Source organism: Lissotriton helveticus, chromosome 3_1 (assembly GCF_964261635.1).
Source record: "Lissotriton helveticus chromosome 3_1, aLisHel1.1, whole genome shotgun sequence".
NCBI lineage: Eukaryota > Metazoa > Chordata > Amphibia > Caudata > Salamandridae > Lissotriton > Lissotriton helveticus.
In genome coordinates this window covers 420,303,260-420,318,834 of record NC_136061.1, presented here as the reverse complement: position 1 = coordinate 420,318,834, position 15,575 = coordinate 420,303,260, and the positions used below count along the sequence as shown (strand labels likewise).

The following is a 15,575-nucleotide window of genomic DNA, read 5'->3' as shown; positions in this document are numbered from 1 at the left end:
TTGCTTCACAGTCAAGAATTGACTCAAAGTCCGACCCCAAGCACCACAGCTACACTCCGCCTTTCACCAATATCTGTTTCCCATAGTTACGGCTTGGTGTGAACCCTCTAGTTTCACCGGGGGGCATCGTTTTCTGGCACACAGGAATAGTTTGAAAAACTCATCACAGCAACGAAAAAGGAGGAAAAGCTGCAGATTCACGTTCAAAGGCACACAAAAAACAGGAATTGACGTTGATGTGCAGGGGTGATGCTTACATGCGACTCCACTACGTCGCATCTGGTGCGAAAAGAGGCTAAAACAGAGCAACCTTGCACCACCGGCACTGCACGGGAACAGTGCACTGAAAACCTCTGCATCAACTCTGGTGGCTTGGGGAATATTCTAAAGGTCATTAAACTATGGTTAGAAGTATCCATCAGAAAATTCGACTTTGACGATAAGGAGAACTGAGCAGATGAATATCAGCAACTAGAGTAAGACTGGGATTTCTAGGGACATAAATGCTATAAATACAATTGAAAATGCACCAAACCTGTAGGTTTTCCTGTCCAATGAATCCAAGGAGAAGACGGATTTCAACCTGGGAGAGTTTTGTCCACTCTGGACCAGTAGAGTACCACACTGAGAGGCTGTCCATGAGAGTCACAACCTCTTCTAAAAGCTGTTGGAAAGGGAAGGGTTATACAAAATGAACAAAATAAACGGGAGGTGCATATTTCTCAGAGTCTTTAAGTTCAACAATTATCTACTATCTGAACATTCAGGAACATTAGAAAATAGCACAGTATGCCGTTTACACACAAAACATAGCTACAAACTAAACAGGTACTTCACAGTGACGGCTGTTCACCACTTTCAAAGAGACTGTAGCATCATTAAGAATGAGAGAAGGGTTAGTTACACCATTTTTATACAGATAGGGTCAGCAGAGTTCCTCCACTGAAACAATTCAATAAAATACTGTGGTACAAAGACTAATCTTGGAATAGAAAATACTTCACAATCACCCTACAAATGTTGGCAAAAAGTTATCTAGACTAATTACATTATAAAAATAAATGTAAATAATCCTTAGATTGCTAAAAATATTACAAATGCAGAAGTAACTTCTTCAGCTGTCTCCTTTATGTTCCAATTCAGAAATTATTTAGCTCTCCCCTCTTTCTGTAACACTTCATTACAGCACTATATTTGATATATATAGTGATATTTTTTAAAGTAATCAATTTACCATTTTGAATGTCAACAATTTACCATTTGAAAAGGGGCTTTGGCTTTGACTTAAAGGAGTTCTAATACCCATCACTATATTTTATTGTAAGAGCAAACTAATAGGGCTGATAGAAAAAACAAGTATTATATTTTCACACATTACGTTCATACCAAATGTCATGGTCACGAGAACATCTTGTTCACGGATCTCAGTATGAATTGATACAAACAGCGCATTGGGATATTTTGGGGCAGAAAGGATTTATCTGGCTGAGGAGAAATCTGTCCAAGTGCTCCGACACTCTCCTCAGAATCAATCTGCTACAAATTGTGCGTCCTGGTTGAGTAAAGCCATGGCATCCAGGTACGCAGACACTGTATTATATTTCTCATTATGGCAAATTATTTACCTACTAGCATCAAGCTAAGAAGGACCAACAGATTTAAGGCTTGCCTTCTTTATTTTTTGTACATTCCTTATCTCCGTGATGCTGGTAAGGAGGGGTTTTACCAGTTCAGAAGCCACTCCAGCCCTTATGTGGCCGGGATTCCAAAAGATCACGTGGACAACAGGGACAGCGTGCAGTCCAGCCCTTCGCCCCTTTGGCTCCTGCACCCCCATTCCTTTTTGACATGTACGTAGCAACACACAGCCATCCTGTCGATGGCAGGATCTGGCACTTTATTACCAGGGTGCAGACCATAATGCACAAGACAGGAAATGTAGACTCTTTTGTCTAAAGAAGCCATAGAGAGGGTTCATACGTCAGAAGTAGGATATGGTTGTTATTCTCACTGCCTTCTCAGCCTGGAAAAGGACCAAAGGCTCCATCTCCTATATTGGATCTTCGCCCTCTCATTTCCTTCCTGAAGAAGGACAAATTCAGTATGCTCATCTTGGCACCGGTCTCGTCTCTTGGATAGTAGCACTGAACCTGCAGGACTAATATTTCCACATACTTGTCCAGTATGTCCACAAACTGCATCTGCAGTTCACGTGGGCCAGGAGCATTTCCAGTTTGCCATGCTTCCTTTAGGGCTCACCATAGCCCCTTGAATGTTCACAGAAGTGATGGCAGAGTTCCCAGCTTATCTTCAGATGTCAGGCATGCCAGTTCTCCCTTACCTCAATGACTGGCTGACAAAGGTGGGCTCCCCCCAAGCAGTCTTTGAACACCGCTAGACTACGGTGAGTCTCTTAATAATGTTTCAATTCTACATAAACATGCCAAAGCCACACCTAACCCCTTCACAGGAGCTCCCTTTGATCTGAATCATTCTGAACATGGTCCATTTTGGCACCTTTCTCCCGGAAGCACAAAGCCCAAGACATTTGGGTTATGGGCCTGATATTTCAGCCTCAGTCCTTGATTTCAGTGACGATGACACTGAGGCTTATGGGTCTGATGGTTTTCTACTTTCATGGACATACATAAAGAAAAAAGTAACTAGTTTTCTAATCTAAAGTGCACATCTAAAGTAAAACATTAGCTCTAAAGCATTTTCAGTACTTGTTGGCTCTGACTGTGGGTGAAATGGAACATTACAAACCCTGCGTAAACTCATGTTTGCATAGGGAATTTACTACCGATAATAATTACCATCCACAGCTCTTAATTTTTCCCCAACAGATTTCTGCCGGAAAAACCTGTGAAATGGTTCAGGATTAAACAAATTGAAATAGGCAAAATATGTGGCTTTCTGTGCAGTATTGATTATTTCTATTACTACAAGTTCTGCCTCATTTTCGTCTTGCAAATTGAGGATTGGAGGTGTTTACCACACCAGGTAAACCCTACTTCGATCAACTTGTCGTCAGGGCCTAGGTATTCTGAGTGATCAAAGGGATTTCAAATGGGCACCAATAATCAGGTCTCTGTGTGATATAGATTTACAAAATCTGTCTCTTACCTTCTCAGTCCAAAGTTTGGGATTGACCTTTCCTTCTGCCTGTAGAAAGTCCTGTATGATGTGAAGGAGCCGGATGGCACTGTCAGCATGCACTGGCAGAGTTTTCATCTCTCTGTATTCTGTCACAGCCAGTTCTGTCATCTTTTCTAACAAACTATGAGTATAACGAAACAGAAAGGGGTGGGTCAGGATATCCACAATCCAAGATTTAAGATTTATGTTCATTATCATCACATGTATTTCAAAATACATTTTTATCTCTGGATGTTATAGGTACAGCTCTGACAAATGATGCACCACAGAATATAAAGATATAATTTCACTTCAATGTTTTGATTTACCCTTCCTCAATGTTGTTTTTCCGTGACTTCACAGTGTGCAGCACTGAATTATCAGAAAGAATCATCAATGAAACTCTATTTTTCTTGTTTGCCTATTCACTGATTGCATCCATTTAGAACTAGATTGGTTTCCTGGATATAGGTTGTTTTTTGAGTTGGACAAACCAGGGAATTCATGGAAGAGCTGAGCCAGTGGACAAGTCAACAAAAAATGATATTGACTGCCATATTTAAAAATCCTGTGCATCTCTTATGATAAATGACATGGCAAATAAAGCAGGCGTGTGATATAAGTCAGTTAGCAGAAGACTTAGAATGCTTTGTGTGATAGCTGATCCCTTGAGGTGTTCGCATGTTCTGACATTATTGAGGTGCCTGCTTCAAGGCTGCACTTCGAGTCCTTAACTTTTTTGGGTAGTTGACTCTATTTCTGTACACTGTTCAGAGATACATATTATAATCAAGTACACTCACTTGGGAGGGGTGTTACATCCTGCATGTGCAAAGTTAGCAGAATAAAGTGAAACACCGTGATCTACTGTAGGAAGCTGGCACTGTATACACTATGCCAAAATGATGTATAGTGTGCACAGAGTCTAGTGGAACCCCAAAGGTAGGCAGTAAGGCTTTATCAGAGGGTAGTGTTGAGCATTTGTTGTACACACTCAATCAGCAAATGATGTCACACACTCAAACACTGAACACTGAACTCAGACAAATTTTGTTTGTACAAAAATAGTATTAAGTTACTTTATTTCTAGACCAAGCCTAATTCTTTGCAATATCTTACGCAATGTTTTACAATTGAATGCAGGTTCAAATGCAATTGATTTGAAATACAGGTAAGTTAAAATGTCGAAATTTCTTATCAGTTACTTTTTAAGTCACTTTTTCTACTCAGTGTGATAAGCCTAGATATCACACTGGGACATTTCCTAGAGAAAAGGTAAGTAAAATAAGTTTTGTACAGTTGAACTTTGTCAGGTTTTCATACCAATCAACTCCACACTTAGAATTTTTTTTAAGGGAAAACAGTCAATGTATTTCTATGGACAGAAATGAAGTTATCGGTTAACAGGTAAGTACTCGTTCTTTGGGGTTGAGTGTCTGGGGTTAGAAAAGGGTCCCCTCGGGGTCGAGGATGCACTCTCACCGCACCCTCAGCGGCACTAGGGCGTTATCCAATGGGGGATAAGGAGCCTCCGGTTAGTGGCTGCTTACGAACAAGCCACAGGGTTGTGGGAGCAAAGCTCCTGGGGTTTAGCTCAGGGCAAAGGGATATCCGAGTTAGCAACCAAAGTACACTTGTAGCGCACAGGGGCGGCTGGATGCAGGGTGCTGTTTTGGCATCGGGTGCCCTGTTGATTTCAATGGGGATTCTCTGGTTTCAACAAAGACTGCAGGCTCGGTAATGAAGATCTTCTGGAGGTGACCACTCGTTACAGAGTTAAGTTGGGATAAGTGGGGATGCTGGGACACCATCGGTTGGGCCACCCAAGGTCGTGGGACGTCGGGTGCAGGGTAGTCTTTAGGAGTCTGTTTTTCTTACCATCTCAGGTTGCCGTTGGGGGAATCCTCCAAAAAGAGCCTGCAAGCTTCGCTAGGCGATTCGAGTCAGGTTAGAAATCACCAGATCTCAGGTCAGGATTGCCGGGGACACCTCCTCGTGGTGTTGGGCCACTCGAACTCGGGCTGTGGGCATAGGGTGCAGTAGTCGTGTAGACTCACGGATGTGGCTAGAGCCAGAGTCTGTGGGTGAGCAAATCCGTTTCTCACAGGAGAAACAGTCTTTTCTGTGGAAGGCAGGGTAGGCCCTTAGGGTTCTTGAGGTTGCTGGCAGCCGGACACACCAGGATTTCGCTTGGGAACAGGCCGGTAGGGCTGGGGAAAAGTCAGTGGGGGTCCTCCTCTTCTTAGCTTTAGCACGGCTTCTTCTGTCCTTCTTTTATTCTTAGTCGGTTCTTGTCTGAGCAGGCAAGGTTCGGTGCTGCCTCTAAATTCTAGAGTTAGGGGCTTTACAGGCAGGTACAGGTTAAGACCAATGGGTCCCTTCCGTGGGGTCGGTACACCCCCTATTATGCCACCCTCCAGTGCGAGGGTTGCATATGCCTCACTGTGGTTGGCTGGGGGCCCCCCATCTGTAAGATGGCGTGGACTGAGAGTTGTCCTTCGCCTCGCCTACCTGAAGCGTGTTGGGCACAAAGTTGGACACAATCCCCCCTTCCTCACTTGGTTTTCCTACCAATTCTTCCGCCCAAAGTGGGGTCAGAACCGGTGGGGGCCAGTTGCTGGAAGCAGCAAAGGGCCTGGGGAAGCTCACAGAGGCAGCAACCCTTTGAAGCTTCCCCTTCGTGGACCCTGCCCATCCTGGGGGTGGAAGCTTGGCACCTCCTCCCAGGATGTGTATAGTTTCAGACCCAGAGAGCAGCAGGCTCTCGACCCAAGGGTCCCAAAACATGTCTTGTGGTGGCAGCTGGTGAGCAGCCACTCAGCCTGGATACTAGTATTAGGTTGTTCTTCAGGCGGCTCGGAAGCCAATTTCAGCTGCACGGTCCTCTGCAAAATATAAATATATGCCAGAAAGAACATTGCTGGGAAGGGTGTGCGAGCAACGGAGGAGTGGGTGGAGGACAGTCGGACAAAGCAGCAGGCACTGCGGGGAAGGGGTGTAAAAGTGTGGTTTAAAATTCTATATAAAGCAGGGGAAGCAATGAAATGGCTCAATGGGTAAGGAGGCACGCAACATGGAAAGCTTAGGGGAGACAAGTGTCAGTGAGAAGCAGTACTACATGAGTTAGAGAGCAAGAAAACATGCACTTCCATGGTTTGCTAGACAAAAAAATGAAAATGTTCTTCCTGAATGCAAGCAGTGTAAGGACATAAGTGATCCAATCAAAAAATTGCAAAGAGGGGAGACAAACACAAAATAGGGAGGAAAGCTATTGAATAAGAAGCAGGGGAATGAGGTGGACAAGAACACCATCCTGTCAAAAGTAACTGCTGACCTGAATCTCATAGGTATATACATTTCTGTTAGAGGCAATAGGTCTTCAGCACACCGAACACCGGGAAGGCCATATCTAACACAGAAATAAGCAATCTACTCTGTTAGTAGGATGAGGTGTTTGTCGGGAGAAATGATATCTGTGGGCACACTACACTTAAAATGTCACACCTCAACAACACACCTAATGGTTGGGTGGATTGGGGGCAGAGTTAACAATTTCATACGGCAATGTATCCCAGAAACAAGGTGCAAACAATTATATGAAAATACACTCAATTAAGAAAGACTGGCTCAGTAAGTGAGTTCTAGAGCAATCAAATTCACTGCTACCAAGAAGACCATCCACTCTGGAGCCCCGTCTGATCCTTCCATCCACTATGCCTTCACCAAAGGACTCCTACTGATCAGCGAAGCACTAACACCCATCTTCAACTCCTCCATCAACTCAACCACATTCCTATTTACAACGTATGCACTTCCCTAAGGGCATCCACAAACTTGCAATGCCTTGAGGGCAGTGCATTCAGTGAAATACAGATTGGCTGCTCCGGTTAGAGATGTCTCTGCAGGAGGGTGCAGTGAATAATTGCATCCACTGGCAGGAGGATGTCTGGTTGGAACCTCCTTTCACCCCTCGAGGCGGCTGCCTACAGGAGGCACACTGAGATTGCTCCCCCTTTTTATGGTGCACAGTGAGTGCTACACTTAGGGGCCTGTTTACGCCTCCGCCCTAGTCTATAATGCAGTGTGGGCACAGAGGCAAGAAGAGTCTCATTTGCATGAAACCATGCACCCCTGAAAATGAGGCAACACCCTCTCATAATAGTGCTGGAGATAAATATGCTCCAGATCTATCAGTATAACAGAATGATAACTAGGCCTTAATTAGATCTTAACGCCATCTTCTTCAAAATGAATTTCTCATCATGTTTATGCTTTGTTTATAATTCTACTGCACGTAGTCAAGTAAGACATAAATAATTTCTAAATGATACTGTTCTAAAAAAAAGTATTTCTAGCATTAGCTCACTAATGTAACATTTCCCAAGGATCTCCCGCTTGCACACAATATTACATTAATTCATAATGATTCACTGTTGTTCATGTAACTAGTTTGTTATAATACCTCAGGATGACATTAGGTAAAAAGGGCTGAATCAATATTCGTGTAGTGGTTGGTGCTTAGGTGGTAATGCTGTTAGAAGATATTAAAATCTGTATTCTTATTTATTTATTTTAAAACATTTTATCATAATAATACGCATCAAGTAGAGAAATTCACAATCATGACTTTTATAGAGTATATTGGACATAGTGTAACACGCAGTAATTCCGTACACAATGAGTATTAATGTAAATACAGTTGTGCCCATCCCAGCACCATATAGTTGCCGAATTTCACCCCTTACATTGGAAGCTTTCTTATGACGTGTCTGTTTTCGGGTCATCAGTCCCTCAAGTCCGAATCTGAGTCTGTGGGCGGAGGGGCACACATATTTACCCGGAAGTTGTTCCATTTCCCCCACACACGTGTCCTGTATTCTTATTTTTTGACAATGTAGTTCTTTGCTTACCCCACAATGATTCAGGATTTTACATTATGTGAACAAAATCAGAGGAAGTCCCAAATTGCAAAATCAGTAAGAAATCAGACAACATCCCTAGTAGTACAGGAACACTCTTTGGCTCACTTCCTAGTTTAAGGGTTTGTATGGAAAATGTCAACATAGAAGACTACCCCCATAACAAAAATGCAAAAAGACTTGCAGGGCTAGTGACCTCTTGGGTGCAGGACCTTAGGGGCTGACCAGTGCAGTGGGCATTGTGTTTAGGGCCTTATTCAAAATAGCTGGCAATACTGGCCATTCTCACAACTGCTGCACCCAGGGGAGCTTTTAGAATAAAACGGGAATATGATAGAGAGTGAGAGGGAGGCAGGTGAGGTAAAGCAATAGGAAAGCAAACTGGATTTGGCTGATTTTAGCTGCCCTCCCATCTCTAGTTCTTTTCTTGTTTTGTTAATGTATTACTTGCATATAAATCCTTTTCATGCCTTCCATACAAAAATATTTAGGTGAGAAGGCAACTAGGCAGTGTGGGCAACATGGCAGCACCGTGGCTTGCCTCGACCTGCCTTACTAAGAATAAGACTGCAATGAACCTCGGTAATGCTGTTGACAAGAGAAGATTGATATGAATGGGAGACAGCTAAAACCTCCTGGCACCAGCAGCGCCCAAGGCAACTGAAAAAGAGATCGCCCATCAGTGTTGTAGAAAAGAGGTCTATGCTAGCCCAGGTGGTTTTGGCCTAATCCTTGGAGCATGGCACAAAACGTCTCTCAATGGATGCCAGAATACATATCAGGGTCTGCAGGACTCTGATCCTGCAGTTGGGTATTTTTCCCCTGGTCTGTGAGTGTGGGCAAGACATGTTTGGTGTGCAGAAATTCTGTGTGGCTGACCGGTCAGATACGCAGGGGGGGAGTGGGGAAGGGTACACTCCCTCCTTTGGGCATGGCCAGCAGGGTGCTGATGGGAATCACTACACAAACATTGAGAAGTGACATAAAAGACCAATCAAAATGGGACCCACTGCATGAACACTAAAATAACTTTTTTCACAGAAAATTCTGTAGGCATTCCCTGAAAATCCTTTGCCAAAATTTACCCACAGGAATGATAAAACTGACAATGCTACAGGTTCTAATTTTAGTCATCCAAAAGAAGGACCTTGCAGACTGTAGTGTCTTTCGACTGCAGCTAGACTCGACAAAATGATGGTCTTCTGCCATACCTTATACTTGGGAGCCACATAGTGAATGTCATATCAAGACAAGGAGCAGGTAATAGTAACTGTGGACCCCATACATAAGGCCCAGAGAGATGGGATAAACAACGATTTACTATCTTCTGATGCCAAAAAGGCAAAAGATCATTGTGGCTTGCCATTAATGCTCCAGGCCTTGATTAAATCTGGGATAGTACTATATTTTTTACACTGGATGAAACATCGATATAGCTGACCTACACAAAGAGTGCTAGTGAATGGGGGGTAGGAGGGGGGAAGAATCAGGGTTTGCATTAGTTTTGGAATGTGCAATATGAGATAAAGAAATTAAGGGTTCCTCCTGTTATTTTGTGCAGATAACAGTTTGCTCTCTCGGTCTCACCAGAGCGGCTTGGTAGACACAGAATATGAAATCAAAGGCTGCTACGGCAGGGTTACAGATTGAAAGACAGCAAATATAAGTCAATATTAATGCATCTGTAAACACCACTAGATGATATTCAGCCTACAAGAATTTGGGGGGTCTAAGGTTGTTTAACTGCTTTGGAGTCTTATTATCGTCGACTTTAACAGACTATACTGTGATACTTCGCGCCCCTTCTTCAAATTCGTAAGAATTATCTGGAATAGTGTAACTATGCCGCAATTTTGTGGGCTGGAAACATGACAACTCACAAGATGAGCCTCCTTCCTATGAAGCTCTTTGTATTTATTTTCACAATACTTCCAACAGAGATCCCCTGAAGTTTGTTCTGGAGAATGCAATTTCGGAGAGGAATAAAGCCAGAACATCTTGTAAGACTCTTGGTACTCTCCTGCGGGGCAGGAGGCCTTTCTTTCCCACATAAGTAGACCTACAGAACAGCACAACTCCAGGAACAGAGACCATAATGGTATACCATGGCCATATCTTGAAGACTGTGTGACCTTCCTTTACAAAGTAATGGTTTTAGTAGTAGCTGACAGGAAAGAAGTATCATGGCTTGATAGTTGTCCCAAGGTCTGTGTGGGAGATGTAACATTCAATGCAAAGATTTTCACAGGGAACTTTTCACTCACCTCGCAATGAGGACCCTGGTTTAGCTTACGAAGAACAGCCTAGCAAGTCGAAAGGTTATTTCAAGAACAGATGTTTGATACAGAAACAATAAGACTAGAAATGAAGTCGGTGACTATGTGTTGGGAAATTGTGGGTTTATGCTCAAAGTTATAGAGAGGTCACTTTCGGATTCGCCTATCATCGATGCCCACAAAAAAAACTTTTTACTTTTACATACAGCTTCCGGGCAAAACAAATAGATGGAAGAATAATACTCAGAATATGAATCTAAATGAAATTTATGCTGCAAACCTAAAGATATGACTAGTAGGCCTAAGTTCAAGGTTAGATATCAAAAGAGATGGGAAGAATCATTTCAGGAGTACCTGTGGACTAAACTCTATGAACAGATATTTCATTGGTTTGTCAAACCAGGCAATTGGTACTACATCATTATTTCAGGCACTATGGCCTGTGGCATATTTTGAAAATGTTTGGGGGTTCATCTGAAATGTCCCCAATACAATGAGGGGATAAGGGAACATATCACATGTGGCGGGGCTTTAGAGAATCACTGAGGTATTATAAGGAGACAGATTAAAGATATGGACTTGGTACAAATGGTCTTTGGGATTCCAAGAGTAGATCTATAGATAAGGGACTCTTTTAAAGTTATTCACTTGATGTTGGTGGTGGGTAGAACCTTATTAATCTGGTTCCAAAACAGCTATATATCTCAGGGGAAACCAATGGCTTCACAGGGTACGGGATGTTGATGTCACACAGAGGTTGATTGTTCAGATTGGGGGGAACCATTTAAACTGGCAATCACATAAGAAATGCGTTACTTACCTGTAACTGCAGTTATCCAGTATTGGTGTCTTTCATAGATTCACATGCCTGAATCATTCTCCGTCGTCGAGACGGGAGTCTCCGGTACATAGAAAAGCAATGTCCTATAGACATATATAGAGAAAAATAGGCCTAAGGGCCTCGCCTTAGTAGCCTATCTATGTCCTTTTGTAAAAAGGACCAAACTCCAGAAGGTAGCCAATCCGCTATCACCTCCCTCTAGAACCTTCCTGTCAGGAGCCTCAGTCTCTCAGATTTTCATACGCACCAAGCTAGGTAGGCGTAATACTGTTAGAGAAATAAGTGAGTCCTTCCAGGGGAGGCAGGAGGGTTGCATGTGAATCTATGAAAGACACCAATACTGGATAACTGCAGTTACAGGTAAGTAACGCAATTCTTTTCCAGTATTATGGGTGTCTTTCATAGATTCACATGCCTGAATCAGAGTAGCAAGCAATACATTATGCACATTTCTGATGGAACAGCATATACCAGTCGGTAGATAATACATATCATGCAACTATGAGCCATCAATAAATAACAAGAAATAAGTAAAGAAATGTGCATACCAGCGAAGGATGGCGGGAAGGAGGAAGGCTCACCTCATTGGAATAGATGGCGAAGCACAGCCTGGCCCACTGCTGCATCCTGCATCAGTTCCGTATCCAGGCAGTAGTGCCTGGTGAAGGTATGCGGCGACTTCCATGTCGCTACTCTGCAAATGTCCAGTATTGGCACCCCAGCGAACAGTGCAACCGATGTGGACACAGCTCTTGTAGAACGAGCTCTTACTTTGGAGTGCAATGGCCGTTCGGCTCTGTCGTGGCAAAAGGCAATTGCCGAAGATATCCATCTTGAAATACTTTGTTTGGAAAGCGGCATGCCTTTCCTTGGTCTACTAAAAGCGATGAATAGCTGATTTGTTTTCCTGAACTGTTTTGTCTTGTCAAGGTAAAATTTAAGACACCTCTTCAGGTCCAAAGAGTGCAGGGTTCTTTCAGCTGCAGTGCTGGGATTTGGGAAGAATGATCGGAGGACTATAGGCTCATTTAAATGGAAGTCCGAAGGGACCTTAGGAATAAACCGAGGATTGGTTCTTAAAACCACTCTGTCTTCCTTAAACTGCATGAAGGGATTTTGCATGGAAAGAGCCTGTAGTTCACTGACCCTTCTTGCGGAGGTCAGTGACAGTAGGAGGGCTGTTTTCCAGGAGATGTACTTGACGTCTGCCCTGTGAATGGGTTCGAAAGGGTGTTTCATCAATTGGTTGAGGACCACATTGAGATGCCATGTTGGTGGAACACTCCGTGGCCGAGGAAAGGATCTGTAGAGTCCTTTCAGGAACTGTTTTATTAACCTGTGTGACCAGAGAGAGGGCCCTTTTGAAGTTCTTGTATACCGTGAAATCGCCGCCAAATGAACTTTGATGGAGGCGTGCGCAGGGCCCGACTGTGCCAGGTGTAGCAGGTATGGTAGTAGCTGCTCCGGAGTAGCCTGAAAGGGATGTAGACCTTTGTCCTTACACCAGATGCAAAAGCGTTTCCACTTTTAGGAATAGGTTTTGTTTGTGCTCTCCGCTCTTGCCTTCGCGAGGACATCTTTGCACTCCTGCGGGATGTCTAGCTGGCAGAACTCTCGGTACTCAGGAGCCAAGCCGATAATCTGAGTGATGTCAGATTGGGGTGCTGTACTTGGCCGTTGGACATAGTGAGCAGGGATGGATGTTGATACAGACGGATTGGCGGGTAAACTGAGAGGCGATGGACGTCCGTGAACCAATGCTGCCTCGGCCAGAACGGGGCAATCAGAATCAGAGTGCAGTGCTCTGTCTTCATCTTTCTGAGGACTCTTGGTATCAGAGGGAACGGCGGAAAGGCGTACGCAAACACGTTGCGCCAGGCGATGGAAAATGCATTTCCGAGGGACCTTAACTGGGGATGCCAACTTGCGAAGTTGCGGCATTTGGCGTTCTCCCTGGTGGCAAAAAGGTCGATCTGCGGTCTCCCCCATTCCGAAAAGATGTGATCTAGCACCTCTTGGTCGAGCTCCCATTTGTGGGACATAGATCTCTGTCTGCTTAGAGCATCTGCTATGACGTTTTCCTTGCCTGGGACATACTCCGCTTTTAACGTGATACTGTGGAGCACAAGCCAGTTCCAGATTTTCTGCGATTGGCGAGATAGTGTGAGCGAACGCGTTCCTCCCTGCTTGTTCAAGTAGTGCATCGTCGTAGTGTTGTCGGTCCTGACGAGCACTGGGGAGTTCTTGATGCGCGGTAGGAAAGCCTGCAGAGCTAGAAAAACTGCCCTCAGCTCTAGGAGGTTGATATGGAGCTGCTTTTCCTGGTCCGTCCACTTACCGCTGATCTGCAATTCCTGGAGGACCGCTCCCCATCCCTCTAGAGAGGCGTCCGTTGTTACCACATGTGGGGCTGCAGGAAGCAGGAATGGTAGCCCTTGTGAGAGGTTCTTGAGCGACCCCCACCAGAGTAAGGCCTTGGTCATTTGTTGAGTTATCACAATGCGATCCTCGAAAGAACCTGTGCTTTGAGTCCATTGCCTGTTCAAGGCCTCCTGCAGTGGGCGCATTCTGAGCAGACAGTGGGGAATAAGCAGGATACACAAGGACATCATCCCCAAGAGGGACTTGAAAGTACGGACCAGTAAATTTTTCTTCGAGGCTACTGCGGTGGCCAGAGTGATAAGCTTGTGCTTCCTCTCCTGAGATGGGAATGCTTTTGAACATTCCGTATCCAATGTCGCCCCGAGAAAGGTAAGAACTCGGGAGGGCTGTAGAGTAGACTTCTCGTGATTGAGCGTCAGGCCCAGGTGCTAGAAAAGATTGAGACAGGCGCTGGAGGACTTGGCTGCGCCTTTCATAGATGGTGCTTTCACCAGCCAGTCGTCCTGATATGGCAAGACCTGGTGTCCATGCTGTCGTAGGAAAGCCGCCACTGGAGAGAGGCACTTGGTGAATATCCGAGGTGCCGACTTGAGGCCAAATGAGAGGACACAGAATTGATAGTGTTGACCCGCCACTGCGAATCTGAGGAATTTCCTGAGGCCTTTGTGAATAGGGATGTGGTAATATGCGTCTTGCAGATCTAAAGACGTCATAAAGTCCCCTTCCTCTAGTAACCCCAAAATCTCTTGGAACGATTGACTCTTCAAGAAAGCGTTGAGTGCCCTGAGATCTAAGATGGGCCTCCATTTCTTCCCTTTCTTTTGTATCAGAAAGAAGCGGGAATAAAATCCCTTTCCTCTGTGAGCTGATGGTACTCGCTCTATTGCTCCAAATCTTCAACATAGAAGAGACCTCTTGAAGGAGTAATCGTAAATTCCTGTGTTGCATTTTGCGAGGAGGAGTTGTCGGGGGAATGGATTTGAATTCCAGCGAATGTCCGAATTGGATCAATTGGAGCACCCACCGATCTGTTGTAATTGATCTCCAATTGTCGAGGAAGTGTGTCAGTTTTCCTCCAAGTTTGAAAAAATGAGATTGTGGACGGACTGGCTGCTGGAAAAGGTCATTGGCGTCCGCCAGTGGGTTTCCTTTGTTTTTTTCCCCTGTAGTTGGACTTTCCATACGAGGTCTGGCGACCTTGTTGATGCTGTCACTGTTGGTATTGCGATCGGCCTTGATTATAGGAGTATGTGGATTTGTTTTAGTAAGATCCTTTGTAGGAGGATTGACCTCTACCCCTGCTCCCTCGAAAGGACTGGCTCCTAAACTGTAGTGTGCCAAGCGCCCTTGCCTTGTCCGTATCTTACATGATCGTTTGTAAGGCCTCGTCGATTTTCTCCCCAAAGAGGTGTTGGCCATCGTAAGGCATGTCCAGTACCTTAGTTTGGACCTCTTGGCGAAAAGATGTAGCTTTAAGCCACCCCTGCCTTCGCAAGACCGCAGCCCCTGCCAGCTGTCTGAAGCCGGTCATTGCAACATCCATCGCACAATCAATAAGTTCCGATGCTGATGTTTGGCCCTCTTTAACCCCTTCGATGGTGGCCCGTTTCCGCCGCTGTGCGGTAATCAAACGAACAGGGCGGGGCTGTGACGAACCCCAGCCGTCATCCGCATACGAGCACCGCGGAGCGTGACGGCTGGGGTTCGTCACCAGCATGCAAGGGGTTAAGGAGTGATTGAACCTCCTCTTTCACGGTGTCTGGTAGCTCCGCCAGATACGGAGCAATATCCTCCCACAATTGCCTGTTGTAGCGGCCCAGTAGCGCAATGGAATTAGCTACTTTCACAGTCATGGCCGACGTGGTGGAAAAGCGTTTGCCAATACGGTCTAGTTTCCTGCCCGCCTTGTCCGGTGGAGCTGACAATGGAGATGACGGATTCCTAGAGTTTTTCTGTGCCGCCTGGGTAACCACAGAATCTGGCTTGGGATGACCAGTAAGGCAGGCTGGCGCTGTTGTT

The 15,575-nt window shown here is 44.9% G+C and overlaps 1 protein-coding gene across 2 annotated transcripts in view; it reads right to left on the bottom strand.

The window, feature by feature from the left end:
* NBEAL1 (neurobeachin like 1) overlaps positions 1–15,575 on the bottom strand; it is a 1,045,477-nt gene that overhangs the window by 334,105 nt on the left and 695,797 nt on the right. For both annotated transcript variants that reach the window (XM_078680248.1, XM_078680249.1), the window contains 2 exons: positions 3,127–3,280; positions 536–664 (listed from right to left, as the gene is read on the bottom strand). In XM_078680248.1, coding sequence (XP_078536374.1) covers positions 536–664; positions 3,127–3,280 — 283 coding nt within the window. The remainder of the gene's footprint in view (positions 1–535; positions 665–3,126; positions 3,281–15,575) is intronic.